The sequence below is a fragment of the Capricornis sumatraensis genome, chromosome 13 (genome assembly GCF_032405125.1).
Source record: "Capricornis sumatraensis isolate serow.1 chromosome 13, serow.2, whole genome shotgun sequence".
Classification (NCBI taxonomy): Eukaryota; Metazoa; Chordata; class Mammalia; order Artiodactyla; family Bovidae; genus Capricornis; species Capricornis sumatraensis.
The window spans coordinates 76,049,707-76,069,311 of record NC_091081.1 but is presented as its reverse complement, the minus strand read 5'-3'; the positions used below and the strand labels follow the sequence as shown (position 1 = coordinate 76,069,311).

General features: G+C 37.8%; 1 protein-coding gene across 2 annotated transcripts in view; it reads right to left on the bottom strand.

Moving 5' to 3' along the window:
• ESR1 (estrogen receptor 1) overlaps positions 1–19,605 on the bottom strand; it is a 275,093-nt gene that overhangs the window by 131,328 nt on the left and 124,160 nt on the right. For both annotated transcript variants that reach the window (XM_068985148.1, XM_068985147.1), the window contains exon 4: positions 13,623–13,958. In XM_068985148.1, the coding sequence (XP_068841249.1) occupies positions 13,623–13,958 (336 nt within the window). The remainder of the gene's footprint in view (positions 1–13,622; positions 13,959–19,605) is intronic.

Here is a 19,605-nt window from a genome sequence, read left to right as displayed (position 1 = left end):
CAGCTAGAGAAAAGGCCCACAGAGCAATGAAGACCCAGCACAGCCAAGAATAAATAAACACTTGGAAATCGGTTGCTAGGACTTTCATACAAACTATAAAATAACAACAGAAATGAGTCTAAAATCAAGGTGACAGGGCCCTGCTCTCTTGGAGGGCTCTAAAGGAGGGTCCTTTCTGACCTCACCTGCCTTTGGTGTTTACGGACAGTGTGGTTTTCCTTAGCCGGGAGATGCATCACTCGATTACAAAGCCATCTTTTTCTGTGAGTCTTCACATCACCTTCCTGCTCTGTGTGTCTCTCTCCCAAGTTTCCTCTTTTTAAAAATATTCAGGCTCACTCTAATGAACTCACTTGAACTTTATCTACCCTATAAGACCCTATTTCTGGTCAACCACTTGTAAAAGAATGAAACTAGAACACTCTCTAACACCATACACAAAAATAAACTCAAAATGGATTAAAGATCTAAATGTAAGACCAGAAACTATAAAACTCCTAGAGGAGAACATAGGCAAAACACTCTCCGACATAAATCACAGCAGGATCCTCTATGACCCACCTCCCAGAATACTGAAAATAAAAGCAAAATAAACAAATGGGATCTAATTAAAATTAAAAGCTTCTGCACAACAAAGAAAACTATAAGCAAGGTGAAAAGACAGCCTTTGGAATGGGAGAAAATAATAGCAAATGAAGCAACTGACAAACAACTAATCTCAAAAATATACAAGCAACTCCTGCAGCTCAATTCCAGAAAAATAAACGACCCAATCAAAAAATGGGTCAAATAACTAGATAGACATTTCTCCAAAGAAGACATACAGATGGCTAACAAACACATGAAAAGATGCTCAACATCACTCATTATCAGAGAAATGCAAATTAAAACCACAATGAGGTATCATTTCACACCAGTCAGAATGACTGCGATCCAAAAGTCTACAAGCAATAAATGCTGGAGAGGATGTGGAGAAAAGGGAACCCTCTTACACTGTTGCTGGGAATGCAAACTAGTACAGCCATTATGGAGAACAGTGTGGAGATTCCTTAAAAAACTGGAAGTAGAATTGCCTTGTGACCCAGCAATCCCACTGCTGGGCATACACACCGAGGAAACCAGAATTGAAAGAGACACGTGTACCCCAATGTTCATCGCAGCACGGTTTATAATAGCCAGGACATGGAAGCAACCTAGATGTCCATCAGGAGATGAATAGATAAGAAAGCTGTGGTACATATACACAATGGAGTATTACTCAGCCATTAAAAAGAATTCATTTGAATCAGTTCTAATGAGGTGGATGGAACTGGAGCCGATTATACAGAGTGAAGTAAGCCAGAAAGAAAAACACCAATACAGTATACTAACACATATATATGGAATTTAGAAAGATGGTAATGATTAAAAAAAAGTATTTAGGCTCACTCTAATGAATTCACTTGAACTTTATCTACCCTATAAGACCCTATTTCCAAATATGAGCACATTCTGAGATAAAGGGGTTAGAATTTCCACACATATTTTGGGGGGATACAATTCCACCTGTTTCAACACATTTCAACAGCATTACATCTATTTAGCACATATATATGTGTGTATGTGTGTGTGTGCTAAGTCACTTCAGTCATGTCCGACTCTTAGGGAATTCTCCAGGCAAGAATACTGGAGTGCATAGCCATTCTCTTCTCCAGGGAATCTTCCCAACCATAGATACAAAAACCCCTGACATTCTCCACGTCAAATTTCCCCCAGAAGTAGCAGAGCCAAAGGCCAGCAGTTCCCCACGGGGTGGCTTGAGAACCCAGGGGCCCCAGCCCAGACTCAATGGAACAGAACCCTGAGGAGGGCAGGGCAAAGAAGCCCAGATGGAGCATTTTTTCCAAATACTCTCAAGATGAGAAAAGGATTTTAAAGGTTTAACTGCATCTGGACCATCAAGCTTCTATGGGGTTTCAAAGTTTCAAGCGAAAGAAAAAAATGAAGTAGCTGCTTTCCTTGGATTTCAACCAGAGCTTCCAGAGGAGCAGTGAAAACCTGGGTAAGACTGACTTGGAAATGGAACACTCCAATGAAAGCTCCCAGGGGGCTGCCACCATTCATGTGGGGGGTTCTAACCCAAGTCCTAAGGCTCTTATTATAGAAAGGCTGCAAAACCTAAACCACAAATCTTACCCTTAAACATAAGTATCTGTTGCCTCTCTGGGACATCACCTATGCTTCCAAGTCACTTCCAAGGTATCATTCATCACTGCGCCACGCTAAAACAGGCCGGAAAACTAGGACAGCTTTAGAGTAGGTCCACTGGTCTGATTACAGGTTGGGAATCAGAATACAGGGTAGGACTGCCAAGTCCCTGGAATCCACCTCCCAGAATAGAAACGTGTCCCTTAAAGATACTCCCAATTTCCAGACTGAGGTATTGTGCTCTCCTCTTGGCCATACCCATTTTAAGGTTTAAATTACACTCTCATGAAGTGAAACTACCTTGCTACTGGCCAAGGAAGCCTGTTAAAAGTCCTCAAACCAAGCTCTGTCCACACCTGTGGATACTGCTTCTGGCCCTCATGTACACCCATGGCTGGCTCATGTCCATGTATGGCAAAAATCACTACAATATTGTAAAGTAATTAGCCTCCAATTAAAATAAATTAATTAATTTTTTTAAAAAGAAGGGTTAGGAATGAGACTCATGAAGGCAGCTGCGAGAGGACTGTCAGAACAGCGGATAGTTTCTGAAGGAAGGAAAAAAAGAGTAACGCCCTTACCTTAAAAATCGCATCGACTTTGTGGAAAAACTGAGTTCTAACAGGGCTCAGAGATTTCTTAAAAATCAGGGGTTTCAAAGAGCATCATTCATTCATTCATTTATTAATTCATTAATAAGAATGTCCTGAGCTCAGTTCATTTCTAATTTGAGTGAGGAGGATGAGTTACAGTCCAGGAAGCTAATTACTAGACCCCTAGTAAATACAGGGGCAGACACAGCCTTGAGCCCTGGAACAGCTAAGACAAACCTGCACCCTCAGAGACAATATAAGAAGCTCCTGACAAACCTATGGTTGGGGCTGATGGGGGGTGTACCCAGAAAAAGTGAAGCTCTCCTCTCCTCCTGGGACCAAACAGAAGAAGAAAGGAAAGCAGTCAAATGATGGGGAGTCAGGGCTCAGAAGGAAGTGAGGACTCTCTAGTTATTGAGTAGAGAGGGCTATGGGCAGGAAAGGAGAAGGAGAAAAGTTATCTAGTTTGCCACTGAAAGAAAGAAGTGGGTAATGTAGTATGTTTCCCATGAAATTGAGCTCAAATGTCGACGTATGTCCTTTGTATTATTCTTCCCGGGCCAGCAGCTTCAGCATCCTCATAACCCTCCCAGATGTCCCTGTGGGTCAGTGAGACTATCAGACTTCTACTTATCAGCCTTTAAAAGGCAGTGTAGAGCCCAGGGCTAGATATTTGTCCAAATATCCACTAGACAGAACTAGAACATAAACATGAAGCATGAAATTACCCTTCAGGTATTCAAAATTATAGTGAATTTGGAAAATGTATAATTTTTTATAAGTCAAATTAATGGTTTCATGATGCAAGTCAAGCTTCTGGGGGTAAAAATCAAATGTACTTGATTCACACTGAAACTAAGCATCAGCCAGTGAAAGATGCAAATGAGTGTGATGCAGAAATTAAAACCATAACAACTTTGCAGTCATATTTCTTTTCCTTTCTGACCTTCAGATAATGATGTTGCATTTGCTGACATTTCACCATGTATATGATAATAATAAATTGAGATTTAACAATCTCTTAAAACTAATTCTCCATCCACAGATAGATTATGTAAAGTTCTTCTTGTGTGCATATACGCAAAGTTGCTTCAGTCGTGTCCAACTCTTTGAGACCCTGTGGAGTGCACTCTGCCAGGCTCCTCTGTCCATGGGGTTCTCCAGGAAATAATATTGGAGTGGGCTGCCATGCCCTCCTCCAGGGGATCTTTCCGACTTGAGATTGAACCTGCATCTTATTATGTTTCTTGCCTTGCACATGTGTTCTTTACCACTAGCACCACCTGGGAAACCCAAGTGCTTCTTAAAGATTAACAAATTCAGTGGAAACAATAAAGAGAAAAATCCTTCTCTATACTTAGACAGCAAAAAGCAGGTATGTAACGTGTTATTAAAAAACATAACTTGTTGGAGTGGGGGTGGTAGGTAGGTTTTTATCATTCTCCTTGCTGCTGCTTTTTTAAATTGCAGAAAGGAAAAAAATTAATGTCATGATGTGATCTTTAGCTAGGTTAACTATAAGTACTTTACAGATAGGAATTTTATTATTGTTCTTGTATGATGTATTTTATCATAATGCTCTTCATATCTTGAGTCTGAGTAGAGAGACATTACAAGTCAAAAATATGCCCTAGATATTAAGATGAAGGGAAATTCAACTTAAAATCACCAATATTTGAAAATTCGGGCAATATTTGATTACTAAATACACTTCTAGAATAAAATAGTCCAATGAATTGACTGTTTTTTTAATCAAAATTCATCATGCAAAATGAGGTCAACTGGGGTTATGGTCCAAGATGGCGATGTAGGAGACCCCTGAACTCATAACCTCCCATGGACATATCTCCACTACATGCAGAGAGATTTCCACTAAAAGAAATCCAGAAACTAGTTGAGTGATTCCTTCACTTTGGGCAAATGAAAAAATACTCACGTTGAAATGGGTAGGAAAGACTGAGACATACTCTTACCATAAACACGCTCAAACCTTGTACAGCACTGTACAATCAGGAGGGAACTCACAACTCCTAGCTTCTCCCTGAGGAGGGAAGGGTTGGTCCTAATATCTAGCACCCCAGGGATATGCCCCCTAAACACACTGCTCTGAAAGCCAACAGGGCTTATATCTACCATACTCACAATACTAAAGCAAACAAATTGTTCTTAGTGGGCTCACTAGGACTCACAATCGTCTCAGGGTCCAGTACAAAAGAAGCAAACAGATACATTCATCTCCGAGTTTTTCCTGAAAAAGGCCCATTTGCATACTTTAAAAGATGTTATCTGAGAGTTAGGTTTCTAATTTAGTACCATCTAGAGAACGACTGATTCTCCCCTGGAAATTGGGAAAGCATTACATACCATCTCTACATTCTCCTTGTAACCTGTTCCAAGTCACTAAAATCTCTTTGGAAAGAGCTTGTACATATACTTGGTACCCTAGGTTTTGCAGCTGCCACCTAAGGAAAACATAACTTTATCATCTGGCTCTAGTGTCCAGCAGAGCTTGCACTTATCAGCCCCACAGGTATTTAACAAACAAACAAAGGGTTCTTAAGAGGTTATGCTTTCAAGGCTCAGCACAGAAGAAGCAAACAAAATCCCATCACTCAGTCTTCCCCTAAAAGAGATCTATTTGTATACATTAAAAGCTGGTACCTGAAGGTCCAATTCTAATCAGTTTGTATCTACATGCTCACTGAAATCTTTCCCTTTCAGATACTGACAGGTCTTGGCATACTCTCAACTACTGCTGCTGCTGCTAAGTCACTTCAGTTGTGTTCGACTCTGTGTGGCCCCATAGACGGCAGCCCACCAGTCCCCCCATCCCTCAAGTACTGGGAGCTTCTAAAAACAAAGAAGTCACCTTGGAAAATCACAAATGTCTGAGAGACAACCAAGAGCTCAGGCTGGGCTGATCAGTAAGGTTCATCTCCAACATGAGATCACTCTGTTAAGACTGGGAGAGGTAATCGTTTTATCTAAGGCAAAGAAACCAATGAAGGGAGTCAAGGAAAATGAAAAATCAGAGGAACATGTTCCAAGCAAAAGAACAAGATAAAATCTCAGAAATAGACTTTAACGAAATGGAGATAAGTGATTTACCTAATAAAGAGTTGAAAGTTAGGATCACAAAGATGCGTACCAAGATCAGAAGAACAAGGCAAGAACAAAATGAGAAATTCAACAAAGACACAGAAAATATAAGTACAAAACAGAAATCACAGTACAAAAGAATACACTATTAATAACTACAGTGAAAAATTCAATAGAAGGGTTCAATATCAGCTAGATCAAACAGAAGAAAGGATCAGCAAATTAAAAAATAGGGTAGTGGAAGTCATCCAATCAGAAGAGTAAAAAAAAAAAAAAGACATGAAAAAGAGTGAAGATGGTTTAAGGAATTTAAATAAGGACAACATCAAGTAAACCAACATTCACATTACAGTGATCTCAGAAAAAAAAGGAGAGAGTAGAAAGAGAAAAGAGTAGAAAGCTAAAGAAATAATCATTGAAAATTTCCTTAACCTGGAGAAAGAAACAGATAAACAGATCTGGGCTTCTTGAAGAGTTTCAAATAAGATCAGCCCAAGGAGACTCACAGCATGACACATTAAAATTAAAGTATCAAAAGTTAAAAACAAGGAGATAATCTTAAAAGAACCAAGAGAAAAAACAAGTTGTTACATACAAGATAGGTAAGACTATCAGCAATATTTCAACAGAAACTTTACAGGGCATCATATATTCAGAGTGTTGAAGGAAAAACAGATTGAGGGCAGGAGAAGAAGGGGACGACAGAGGATGAGATGGTTGGATGGCATCACCAACTCAATGAACATGAGTTTGGGTAAACTATGGGAGTTGGTGATGGACAGGGAGGCTTGGCATGCTGCGGTTCATGGGGTAGCAAAGAGTCAGACACGACTGAGTGACTGAACTGAACTGAACTGAAAAAAAAAAAAAAAGAGCACCAACCAAGAATTCTCTACCTAGCCAAGTTTTCCTTCAGTATTGAAGGAGAGATCAAGAGTTTACCACGTAAGCAAAAATCAAAGGGACTCATCATCACTAGACTAGCCTATAAAGAAACGTTAAAGGTACGCCTTTAAGTTTAAATGAAAAGATGTTAAACAGTAACAGGAAAACATATCAAAGTATAAATCTAAGAAACATAAACAAGGACCTACTGCATAGCACAGGAAATTATATTCAACATAATACCCTATAATGGAAAAGAATCTGACAATTAGACAGATAGATGCACATACACAACTGAATCACATTACACTGGAAACATTGTAAATCAACAATCCTTCAACTAATTATCCTTCAATTAAAAAAAGAAAATATAAATCTCAATAATAAGGTAAATATAGAGTTAAATTCAGAATACTCCAATGTTGTAACCATGGTAGGTATTTACTAACTTTTAAATCTAGTATGAAAAATGGTAAAAAAGAAAAACTATAACTACAGTAATTTGCTAATGAATACACAAGGTAAAAAAGATATAAATTACAACATCAACCACAAAGCTGAAGAAAAGTAAAAATATATAGCTTTAGAAGTTGTTAACAACTTAAAATAGGCTTAGAAGTTGTTAACAACTTAAAATAGGCTTATAAGTTGTTATATAAGTTTCATGGTAACTACAAAGCAAAAACCTGTACTAAATACACAAAAGATCATAAGAAAGAAACCTAAACACACCATTAAAGAACATCACCAAGACACAAAGGAAAAGAGCACAAGAAGAAAAAAGAAACAGAGAAATACAAAACAGTCAGAAAAAAATCAACAAAGTGGTAATAAGTAAATATCTGTCAATGATTCATTTAAATGTAAGTGGACTACATTTTCCAGTGAAAAGACAGACAAAAGGCTGAATGGATCATAATACAAGATCCAACTGTATGCTACTTACAAGATACTCTCTTCAGGTTTAAGGACACGCAGCTTGAAAGTGAAATGATGGGAAAAAGATACGCCATACAAGTGGAAACCAAAAGAAAGTGGGACAGCTATACTTTTATCAGACAAATATTAACAGAATTCAAGCAAAAGACTTTAAAGAGGGACAAAAAATCATTTTAAAATGACAAAGGGGTTAATGCAATCAGATGATATATAATAATATTTTCAAATATTTATGCAACCAACATAGGACCACCTAAACACATAAAACAAATATTAACAGACCTTAAGAAAGTAGACAGCAATACAATAACAGTAGGGGGCTTCAGTACTCCACTTTGAACAAAGGATAGATCACCCATACAGAAAATCAATAAGGAAAACACTGGACTTAAACTGTATAAACTGCATGTTAGACCAGATGAACTTTTGGTAGCAGCAGAAAACATTTTTCTCAAGCACACATGAAACATTCTCCAGGATAAATCATATGTTAGACCACAAAACAGGACAATAAATTTAAGAAAACTGAAATATAAAGTATCTTTCCCAACCACAATGGTATGAAACTAGAAATTAAGTACAAGAAGAAAACTATAAAATTCACAAATATTTGGAAATTAAGCAACATGCTTCTGAACCACAGATGAGTCAAACAAAAATCAAAAAAGAAATAAAAAATACTTGGACACAAATAAAAATTGAAATAAAACACCAAAACTTACAAAATGCAGAAGGGCAGTCTAACAAGGAAGCTTACAGCTGCATTGGGAAAAAAAGAAAAGTGCTCATTACATTGAAGAAAAAATGGTGTTCAAATTAACAATAAATTTAATACTGCAAGGAAGTAGAAAAGAAAAACAAAGTCAAAAGTTAGTAGAAGAAAGAAAATAACAAAGATTAGGTTGGAAATATGAAATCAAGATTAAAAAGACACCAGAATAGATCACTGAAACTAAGAGACAATTTTCTTTTAAACATTTACAAAACAGACACATTTTTAGCTAGACTTACCAAGAGAAAAAAACATAAAGTCAGAAAAGAAAGGTAATATTATAACTGATATAACACAAATACAAAGGATCATAAGAAACTACTATGAATCATTATATGTTAACAAGCTGGACAAACAGGAAAAAAACTGATAAATTTCTGGAAACATACAAGCTACCAAGACTGAATCATGAAAACAGAAAATTCTAACAGACCATTACTAGTAAGGAGACAGAGTCAGTAATCAAAAACATACCAACAAAGACAAGCTCAGATTGCTTCACTGGTGAATTCTACCAAACACTTAAAGAAGAATCTCAAATTTTTTCAAAAAATGAAAGACGAGAAAATATGCCCAAAATCATTTTATAAAGCCAAAATTACCCTGATACCAAAACTAGACAAGGACATTACAAGAAAAGAAAATTACAGGCCAATATCCCCAATACACATAGATGCAAAAGATCTCAACAAAACAGTAGCAAACCAAATTCAACAACATATTAAAAGAATCACACACCATCCTTAAGCGGGACTTATTTCAGGGATATAAAGGCGGTTCAACATCTGCAAATCAATCAATATAGAACAAAAACAAAATGAAGAATAAAAAGTATATGACCATATCAACAATAGAGAAAAAGCACTGGCAAAATTCAACATCCATTCCTAATAAAAACTCTCAATAAAGTGGGTATAGAGGAAACATACCTCAACATAATAAAAGTCATATATAAAAAGTCCACAGCTAGCATCATGCCAAACAGTGAGAGACAACAAGTTTTCCGTCTCAAATCAGGAACAAGACAAAGGTATCCAGTCTCAAGACTCCTGATTAACATAGTACATACTGGGAGTCCTAACATAGTAATTAGGCAAGAAAAAACAAATGACATGCAAATTGAAAAAAGGAAGAAATCAAATTGTCTCTATTTGCAAAACAACAAAAGCAAAAATAAACAAGTGAGACTTCATCAAATTAAGAAGTTGTTGTATAGCAAAGGAAACCACCAACAAAACAAAGAGGCAGCCTACCAAATGGAAGAAAATATTTGCACATCATGTTTTTGGACAAAAGGTTAATATCCAAAGTATATGAAGAACACATATACCTCAATAGTAAAAGAAAGGAAAAACCCACTCTGATTAAAAAAATGGGCAGAGGAACTGAATAGACCTTTTTTCCAAAGAAAATATACAATTGCCAATGGATACATGAAAAGGTCCTCAAGCAATCATCAGGGAAATGAAAATCAAAATCACAACGAGATATCACCTCATACCTGTTACACTGGTTATCATCAAACAGACAGCAAATAAGTGTTGGTAAGGATTTGGAGATGAGGGAATCCTTGTCAACTGTTGGCGAGATTGTAATCTGGTGCAACCACTGTGGAAAACAGCAAAGAGATCCCTACTCCTGCCAAAATAAAATAGAACCACCGTCTGATCCAGCAATCCCAATTCTAAATATACATCCAAAGGGTTTGAAAACAGAATATCAAAATAAATGTTTGTAGTTTCATGTATCCAAGATACGGAAACAAACTAAGTGACCATCGACAGATGAATGGAAAAAGGTCTGATAAATCTGTATCTACAACGATATACATAATGGAATGCCATTCAGCCACGAGAAAGAAAGAAATCCTTCAATTTGTGACAGTACAAACAGACCTTGAGGGTATTATGATTAAAAATAAGCCAGTCAGAAAAAGATAAATATTGCATGGTATCACTTAGACATGGAATCTAAAAACAAAAGTCGAATTCATAGAAAGAGAGTATACAAGTGGTGGCCAGGGTTTGGAGGATGGGACAAATAGAGAAAGACTGATGAGTATAACTTCTCAGCTATATGATGAAAAAAGCCTGAGGATCTAGTATAAAACACTGTACTGTGTAATTGATTTGCTAAGAAAGTAGAACTTAGAGAAAGAAAAAAGTAAAAAGGTGATGGATATTTAGTTAACTAGATGTAGGGAATTCTTTTACAGTGTCTATCAAATGACTGTAACATATACTTTAAATATTACATTTGTCAACTATACTCAATTAATGCTGAAAATTTTTTAATTTTATAACAATCTCTGTTATACTGATAGCCGTCTGAGGATATCCAAAGGTTCCATGCAGCTATCATATAGTTAATTCCAGGTACCTCTACAACTGGCTTTCCTACTACTCTTTATACTAAGGCAAAAAGTATATCTATATAAGGTAAATTTATATTAGATTAATATTATTGTTAATCTCAAACTATGATCATGTAAACGCAGTATTAGATTTCTCGTGTGAGTTGTTTTTCTTTTTTTCATGACAGATGGTATCTGGATGTAAAAAAAACTTTTCAAAATGTGACTTTGTCAAATTCTCTGAAAAACTTGACAATCATCTTCAAAGATGATTCCAGAAGACTATTTTTCCCTGATTTTTCATCTTATCACCATAGCATATATATAATTTCATTTTTGCCTTTATAGTTCTTTTTTTTTTAATTATCAAATAACAAGACATAGTTTGGCCCAAGGACTTTGGAAACGTTCAGGTCTCCTAAACGAATCAAGTTATAAAGTGGTTTTTCTGTACTTCTCATTACCATAAATGTGTTTAGTTCTGGGGTTTAACAGTGGAATGGCTAAGCATGGACATGATATTTTCCTTCCCTTGATTTCCATCTCCATTTTATTCCTAAATATAGAAGATTCTAAGATGGTATAAGAATCTGCCTGCAATGTGGGAGACCCGGGTTCAATCCCTGGGTTGGGAAGATCCCCTAGAGAAGGGAATAGAAACCCATTCCAGTATTCTTGCCTGGAGAATCCCATGGACAGAGGAGCCTGGTGGGATACCATCCATAGGGTTGCAAAGAGTCGGACATGACTGAAGTGACAGCACGCATACACATTACTAATGAGTGAAGAATTCATGGCAATAATCACCTGTGAAAGTGAGAGTGTTAGTCACTCAGTCGTGTCTGACTCTTTGCGACCCCATGGTCTGTAACCCACCATGAGTTACCATGCCCTTCTCCCACTGGTTTTGTATTTGAACTTAATTCCCATTGTTTCAAGTGTCCTTCAAATTTTTAAATTTATAAAAATGTCAAGTTGGAAATCTACTGCTAAGTATGAAAGATATATATTTGACTTCAGCAGTGCTCTGGAACTAACATTACCAAAACTCATTAGGAAAAATACAGGCTTATATACAACAATAAAACTTAAGAGCAACTCAAGGGTTGGCTCTCAGGGATATGACCATTACTTGTTTGTTTGTCTGTGTTCTTCTCCTGAAGTACCTTTCTACAAAATGAAAGCAATAATAAATATAAACAGAAAACCTATAACTACATTACATTTAAATTCCAATATTTACTTATCATGGATCTGCCTCACAAAGGAATATTAAGGTAGAGAAGTGCTCATTAAAACTCTTAATTCCAAATATGGCTGGGAGTCTTTATTTGCCAGTTGGACTGACTCAAAATCTAAATATGCCTGTGAATCCCCATGTTTCCATGTAACCCAACCTCTGCCACCTAAATAGATGCCTTCTATCCAGTTTGGATCACAAAATTGCTGGTTCCTTATTCAAAGGACGACATGCTTACATGTTAATAAATGCAAATCTAAGGCCAGATATATATTCACTTGGCCTATAATCTCTGAAATGTAAGTACAAAACTCCTTATTTAGTTAGTTTAATAAAAAACAAAACACATGCTTCATAGATAATAAGTTCATCTACTAAAAGAAATCAGTCCATCCTAAAGAAGATCAGTCCTGGGTATTCACTGGAAGGACTGATGTTGAGGCTGAAACTCCAATATTTTGGCCACCTCGTGCGAAGAGTTGACTCACTGGAAAAGACCCTGATGCTGGGAGGGATTGGGGGCAGGAGGAGAAGGGGACGACAGAGGATGAGATGGCTGGATGGCATCACCGACCCGATGACATGAGTTTGAGTGAACTCCGGGAGTTGGTGATGGACAGGGAGGCCTGGCGTGCTGCGATTCATGGGGTCGCAAAGAGTCGGGCACAACTGAGCGACTGAACTGAACTGAACTGAACTGAACTAAAAGAAAACTCACAAGATAGTCACTATCTAAATTCATTACTTGTTTGATCTATAAGCACATAAAAGAAGATTTAACTTCCTCTTGCCTTGATTCATCTATGTTAGCTCCTGAATGGATATGATGGGGTATGGAGGAGGTCATTTTCTAGTCTTGTTTCCATAATAACTAGAGCTCTTACCCCTGAACAATAGAGCAACAGTCATGTTTTATAAGAACACCAGTTCTGAGAATATCAGCTGAAGAATCAAGTATAACTTCAGCCACTGGTATCTCTCCACAAGCTCCCCTCAGAGATGAGAATCTAGTTGATTTTTCTACTGCACTACCTTGTTTCTAAAATGTTAATAGACGGTTCAATGAATATTTGGCAGTCAGTAAAAAAAAACTTATTATTTCTTTAGCTCATAAATACCTGAAAATAAAATCTTGTAAAGTAAAATTGATGACTCACAATTTAGGTGTTTTGAACAAAAGTCCTCAACATTAAAAATTTATAGGGCATAGATCATTTCGTGTTAAAAATTTCTGCCACGGTGAACATATAATATTAAATGCATTTATTATCTAGTGTTCACCCCAGATTTGGGGGGTGAATATTGATGGGTTAAAAAACTAATGTCAGATTAAAGACTTTAATCATCTAGATTTTTATTTCAAAACACTATTTCCTAATTTCCAGGAGAATTAAGAGTGTATAGATACTGAAAATTAATCAATTCTGATATAACTTTAAAATCAACTAGATAACAAGCTATTGTGTCCCACTATCTCTCCCATGATACGTATGGCAACCTGTTCATGAATAGTTAATGGCTCTTCAAAATAAAAGTCAAGCTTAGTCTTCTTACCTGGCACCCTCTTTGCCCAGTTGATCATGTGTACCAGCTCCCTGTCTGCAAGGCCGGTCAGCAAACCCATCATTGAAGCCTCACTGAAAGGTCTGGTAGGGTCATACTCAGAATAGATTATGGGGGGCTCAGCCTCCAGCAAGGCACTGATCATCTGGTCAGCTGTCAGGGACAACACCGGGCTGTTCTTCTTAGTGTGTTTAATCATGATCGGGCTTGGCCAAAGGTTGGCAGCTCTCATGTCTCCGGAGGGCACCGCTTCGTTCCTGCCCTCCCCATCATCTCTCTGGCGCTTGTGCTTCAACATTCTGCCTCCTCTTCGGTCTTTCCGTATCCCTGAGAACACACACAAAAAAATAGCTTATTCTTTTGCTCATATAAACTTTCACATGAAAACCATTTTTAATGCTAACAGCCCTTTATTTTATTTAAGGAAATAGTTTGGGACACAGTTGTGCTTCTAAGTGTTTAACAACCAGCTGTCCACGAGAGGGGAAAAAAAGGCTTTGATTTGTAGCATTCACCAATTTCCATGGTGTAATGACTCCCACCATGGCAAATTTCAAGCTTCCTGTCTGAGATCAAGCAGTGTACAAAACTCCTACAAATTTAACAATAGGCTTTTGTGAGCCAGTGCAAGTTGCTCTTACATACTGTTGCAGGATGTGTGTGTGTGTGTATGTGTAACAGATGCTATAAAAAAAGACAACATATTAATTAGCTACTCTTGAAATATGCCATATCAAAGATTGCTCCTGCTATGAATATTCTTTCAATAGCAAATTTAAAAAGCATCTTTATAAAGTATTTAATAAGTGTCCTTATCACCCAAGTAGACCTCTTAATGGGAGACACTAAAAAGGAATGATTTATCCAAAATGTATCTGACAGTCTCTAGCCTCCATAGATGTTGAGTCAGTCTATTATTACTACTAAGCTGTACCTCATCATCTGAGTAATCGACCCAAGAGCCTCAACTTGTTGACTAGGTTCTAAGATGTCACAAATGTCTTTCTATTTTCCTAATATTAAAGTTTTAAAAGAGTTGAAAATAGTCTTCCCTCAAAGATTTACCAGCTGTGGTTCCCCCTAACTAATTAAAGGAGGAGAGAGACTCCAGCTTTTTTGGCAGAGATTCTTTGAGGCTTGTTTCAACATCTTAACCTAGAAAACACCAGGCATACTAAAATGCATCAGCAGAAACAAATATTTTAAAGGAAAAAAAATGAACACAAGGGGCCATATTTTCAAAAACTCTTAATCTCTCCAAAATAGAACAGAAAGCAACAATTCTTAGATTTGTATAAAAGAAATAATTATTTTGGTAAAAATCTAATTATTTTTAATATTAAAGACATGAGAAGTAAAATTCTTTGTAACAGATCACCTGTCCTCTGATTCCAAAACAAATGAATAACTAATGTCAGAATTTTGCTCTATTTTGTTCTGTCAAGGAGTTTGCACAAATGTTCACTGGTGGGTTTTTATGCATAGCTTTTATTCTTGTAGATCTAGATTAGATATGTTACATGATATTAAAAATATAACGATGCCACAGACCCTTCCTTATTTGTTCAGTATCAAAATAAGCATTTCTCAGAACTCCTGGAATGAGTAACAATCATAAAGATTATTATCACTATCATACACTGAGCACTCACCATGTGCTTAAACACTTTAAATACACTTTACATGCATGCATTTTACAACTAATTTAGTCCTCACAATAACCTTGTAAGGTAAATGCCAGAAAACTGCTCCTATAGAAAGATTCATGAACTGGTTCAAGACCATTCTCTATTAAGTATGATCCAAGATCCAAGCTTCTAAATGAAGTTTGTGTTTTTTCCCCAGTTACCAGAGTTTCAAAATTGTATCCCACATAGTTGACAAATTTAAGGACATCTACAAGTAAAATGGGCTTTCCTGGTGGTTCAGCAGTAAAGAATCCACCTGCCAATGCAGGAGACACAGGTTCAATCTCTGGATCAGGAAGATCCCCTGGTGAAGGAAATGGCAGCCCACTCCAGTATTCTTGCCTGGGAAATCCCATGGACAGAGGAGCCTGGCGGGCTACAGTCCATGGATGGGGTTGCAAAAGAGTCAGACATCACCTAGTGACTAAACAAATCAAAGAAAAAAGAAATAAAACAGGTCAAGTGAGAGCAATCATTGCATTTGGCCAGTTGCTGTCCTTGGTCAATTCTTTTCATCATTAGATGTGCTAATGTGAGTATAATATCTGAATTAAGGAAGTGAAACACACCCTACTCTCAGCTCATCAGAGCATACCTGGACTATCACATGCAGTGCTGGATGCTGCAGAGACAAGCAAAACAAACCCATTCAGAGTAACAAGGATGGGGAGGAGATGTGAAATCAGGTCACACGGAGAACCACTGAGGAACTAAGAGCGGTTAGCCAAAGAGAAAAAAAAGACAGAGGAAACATGAGTGTCACCCTCACATGGGCTCTACCTTATAAAATGGCATTGTGGTCTGAATGTCTGTGTCCCCCCCTCTGCCCCCAAATCCATATGTTGACATCTAATCCCCAGTGTGATGGTTTTCACACTTTGAATACCATCCCAAAGGTATGAGCCTTTGGGAGGTCATTAGGTCACGAGGGTAGAGCCTTTACAGATGGGATTAGTGCCCTTATATATAGAGGCCAGGGTGCCAACTTGCTCTCTCCACCCTGTAAATGTATGAGAAGACAGCTGTCTACAAACCAGAAAGCAGGCACTCATCAGACACCAGATCTCCTGGTAAGCTTGGAGTTCTCGAGCTCCAAAACTGTGAGAAATGTCTGCTGCTAAAGCCATGAAGTCTGTGATATTTCTATTCTGGCACCCTAAACAGACCAGGAGCTGACTGTGGCTCAGATCATGAACTCCTTATTACCAAATTCAGACTTAAACTGAAGAAAGTAGGGGAAACCGCTAGACCAGTCAGGTATGACCTATATCAAATCCCTTATGATTATACAATGGAAGTGAGAAATAGATTTAAGGGCCTAGATCTGATAGATAGAGTGCCTGATGAACTATGGAATGAGGTTCGTGACATTGTACAGGAGATAGGGATCAAGACCATACCCGTGGAAAAGAAATGCAAAAAAGGAAAATGGCTGTCTGGGGAAGCCTTACAAACAGCTGTGAAAAGAAGAGAAGCAAAAAGCAAAGGAGAAAAGGAAAGATATAAGCATCTGAATGCAGAGTTCCAAAGAATCGCAAGAAGAGATAAGAAAGGCTTCTTCAGCAATCAATGCAAAGAAATAGAGGAAAAGAACAGAATGGGAAAGACTAGAGATCTCTTCAAGAAAATTAGAGATATCAAGGGAACATTTCATGCAAAGATGGGCTCGATAAAGGACAGAAATGGTATGGACCTAACAGAAGCAGAAGATATTAAGAAGAGATGGCAAGAATACACAGATGAACTGTCCAAAAAAGATCTTCACGAGCTGGATAATCACGATGGTGTGATCACTCATCTAGAGCCAGACATGCTGGAATGTGAAGTCAAGTGGGCCTTAGAAAGCATCACTATGAACAAAGCTAGTGGAGGTGATGGAATTCCAGTTGAGCTAGTTTAAATCCTGAAAGATGATGCTGTGAAAGTGCTACACTCAATATGCCAGCAAATTTGGAAAACTCAGCAGTGGCCACACGACTGGAAAAGGTCAGTTTTCATTCCAATGCCGAAGAAAGGCAATGCCAAAGAATGCTCAAATTACCGCACAATTACACTCATCTCACACGCTAGTAAGTACTGCTCAAAATTCTCCAAGCTAGGCTTCAGCGATACGTCAACAGTGAACTTCCTGATGTTCAGGCTGGTTTTAGAAAAGGCAGAGGAAACAGAGACCAAATTGCCAACATCCGCTGGATCATGGGAAAAGCAAGAGAGTTCCAGAAAAACATCTATTTCTGCTTTATTGACTATGCCAAAGCCTTTGACTCTGTGGATCACAATAAACTGTGGAAAACTCTGAAAGAGATGGGAATACCAGACCACCTGACCTGCCTCTTTAGAAATCTGTATGCAGGTCAGGAAGCAACAGTTAGAACTGGACATGGAACAACAGACTGGTTCCAAATAGGAAAAGGAGTATATCAAGGCTGTATACTATCACCCTGCTTATTTAACTTATATGCAGAGTACATCATGAGAAATGCTGGACTGGAAGAAACACAAGCTGGAATCAAGATTGCCAGGAGAAATATCAATCACCTCAGATATGCAGATGACACCACCCTTATGGCAGAAAGTGAAGAGGAACTAAAAAGCCTCTTGATGAAAGTGAAAGCGGAGACTGAAAAAGTTGGCCTAAAGCTCAACATTCAGAAAACGAAGATCATGGCATCCGGTCCCATCACTTCATGGGAAATAGATGGGGAAACAGTGGAAACAGTGTCAGACTTGATTTTGGGGGGCTCTAAAATCACTGCAGATGGTGACTGCAGCCATGAAATTAAAAGACACTTACTCCTTGGAAGAAAGGTTATGACCAACCTAGATAGTATATTCAAAAGCAGAGACATTACTTTGCTGACTAAGGTCTGTCTAGTCAAGGCTATGGTTTTTCCTGTGGTCATGTATGGATGTGAGAGTTGGACTGTGAAGAAGGCTGAGCACTGAAGAATTGATGCTTTTGAATTGTGGTGTTGGAGAAGACTCTTGAGAGTCCCTTGGACTGCAAGGAGATCCAACCAGGCCATTCTGAAGGAGATCAGCCCTGGGATTTTTTTGGAAGAAATGATGCTAAAGCTGAAACTCCAGTACTTTGGCCACCTCATGCAAAGAGTTGACTCATTGGAAAAGACTTTGATGCTGGAAGGGATTGAGGGTAGGCGGAGAAGGGGACGACAGAGGATAAGATGGCTGGATGGCATCACGGACTCGATGGATGCAAGTATGAGTGAACTCCAGGAGACAGTGATAGACAGGGAGGCCTGGCGTGCTGCGATTCATGGGGTCGCAAAGAGTCGGACACGACTGAGTGACTGAACTGAACTGAACTGAACTGAAATCGACTAAGAGAGATGGGTTCAACTTGCTCTTTATGAATCCAAAGAGTAAAATAGAAGAAATATGTGGAAATCATGAGAAGCCAGAGCTCACTACAAAGACTCAACGCTGACAACAAAGATGGAATCTGCTACCACAGGGAAGGATGTGCTGGGTCACTGGAGGTTTCCAAGAAAAGGCTAGACAAAGACTTTACAGGGGTGTTACCAAAGGCATTCAGTTACCCAGTATTTGTACTAGCTGACTTTCAATGTACTTTTTCTCCTGAGAGTGTAGGACTCCACGATCTCCCTGTTAGAATGTAAGACCAGTGGCCTTGGATGAAAAACAGGAAAGGAAGATCAAAATCAAAGAATTCCTAGGGATTCATATTTCTCAGAAATTTTGAGGTCAGACTTTTGAGAGGATGATGCTGATTGTAATTTACCTACTTTGGGTGGCAACTAGGGTGAAAAAAATGCTTTGTTCTTCAATATTAGGCAGTATATGTGTATAACTCAAATACTCTTTGACTCTCTATAATTTTAGAAAGAGAGAGAGAATGTAAACAATATAACCTTTTAATATCAGATCTACATGGAAAGATAAAGGCAAGTGATCTGAACAAAGAAGAAATAATTACAGGTGATTTTGTTCACCCTAAGACAAAACAAAGTTACCTAAGTAATCAAGTTATGACTAGACACACGCATTTTACTTTTTAAAAATGAAGTTGATGCTTTCTGTTATCATTGCAATTTATCTTTATTTTAAAATATTTCCAAGATAAAGACCAGTAGACACAAGGTAAATTAAGCAAAACAAAACACAGTATTGTCCCCACTTTAAAAGGTCCCAGCAGTCATACTACAGACAAATCTGTTTTCTAGAATAATTTTAAACTCAATTCAGGTTCTAAAAGTGACAGTTATTAAAAACTGCTTATCAAAATATTCATTTTGTGAACATTT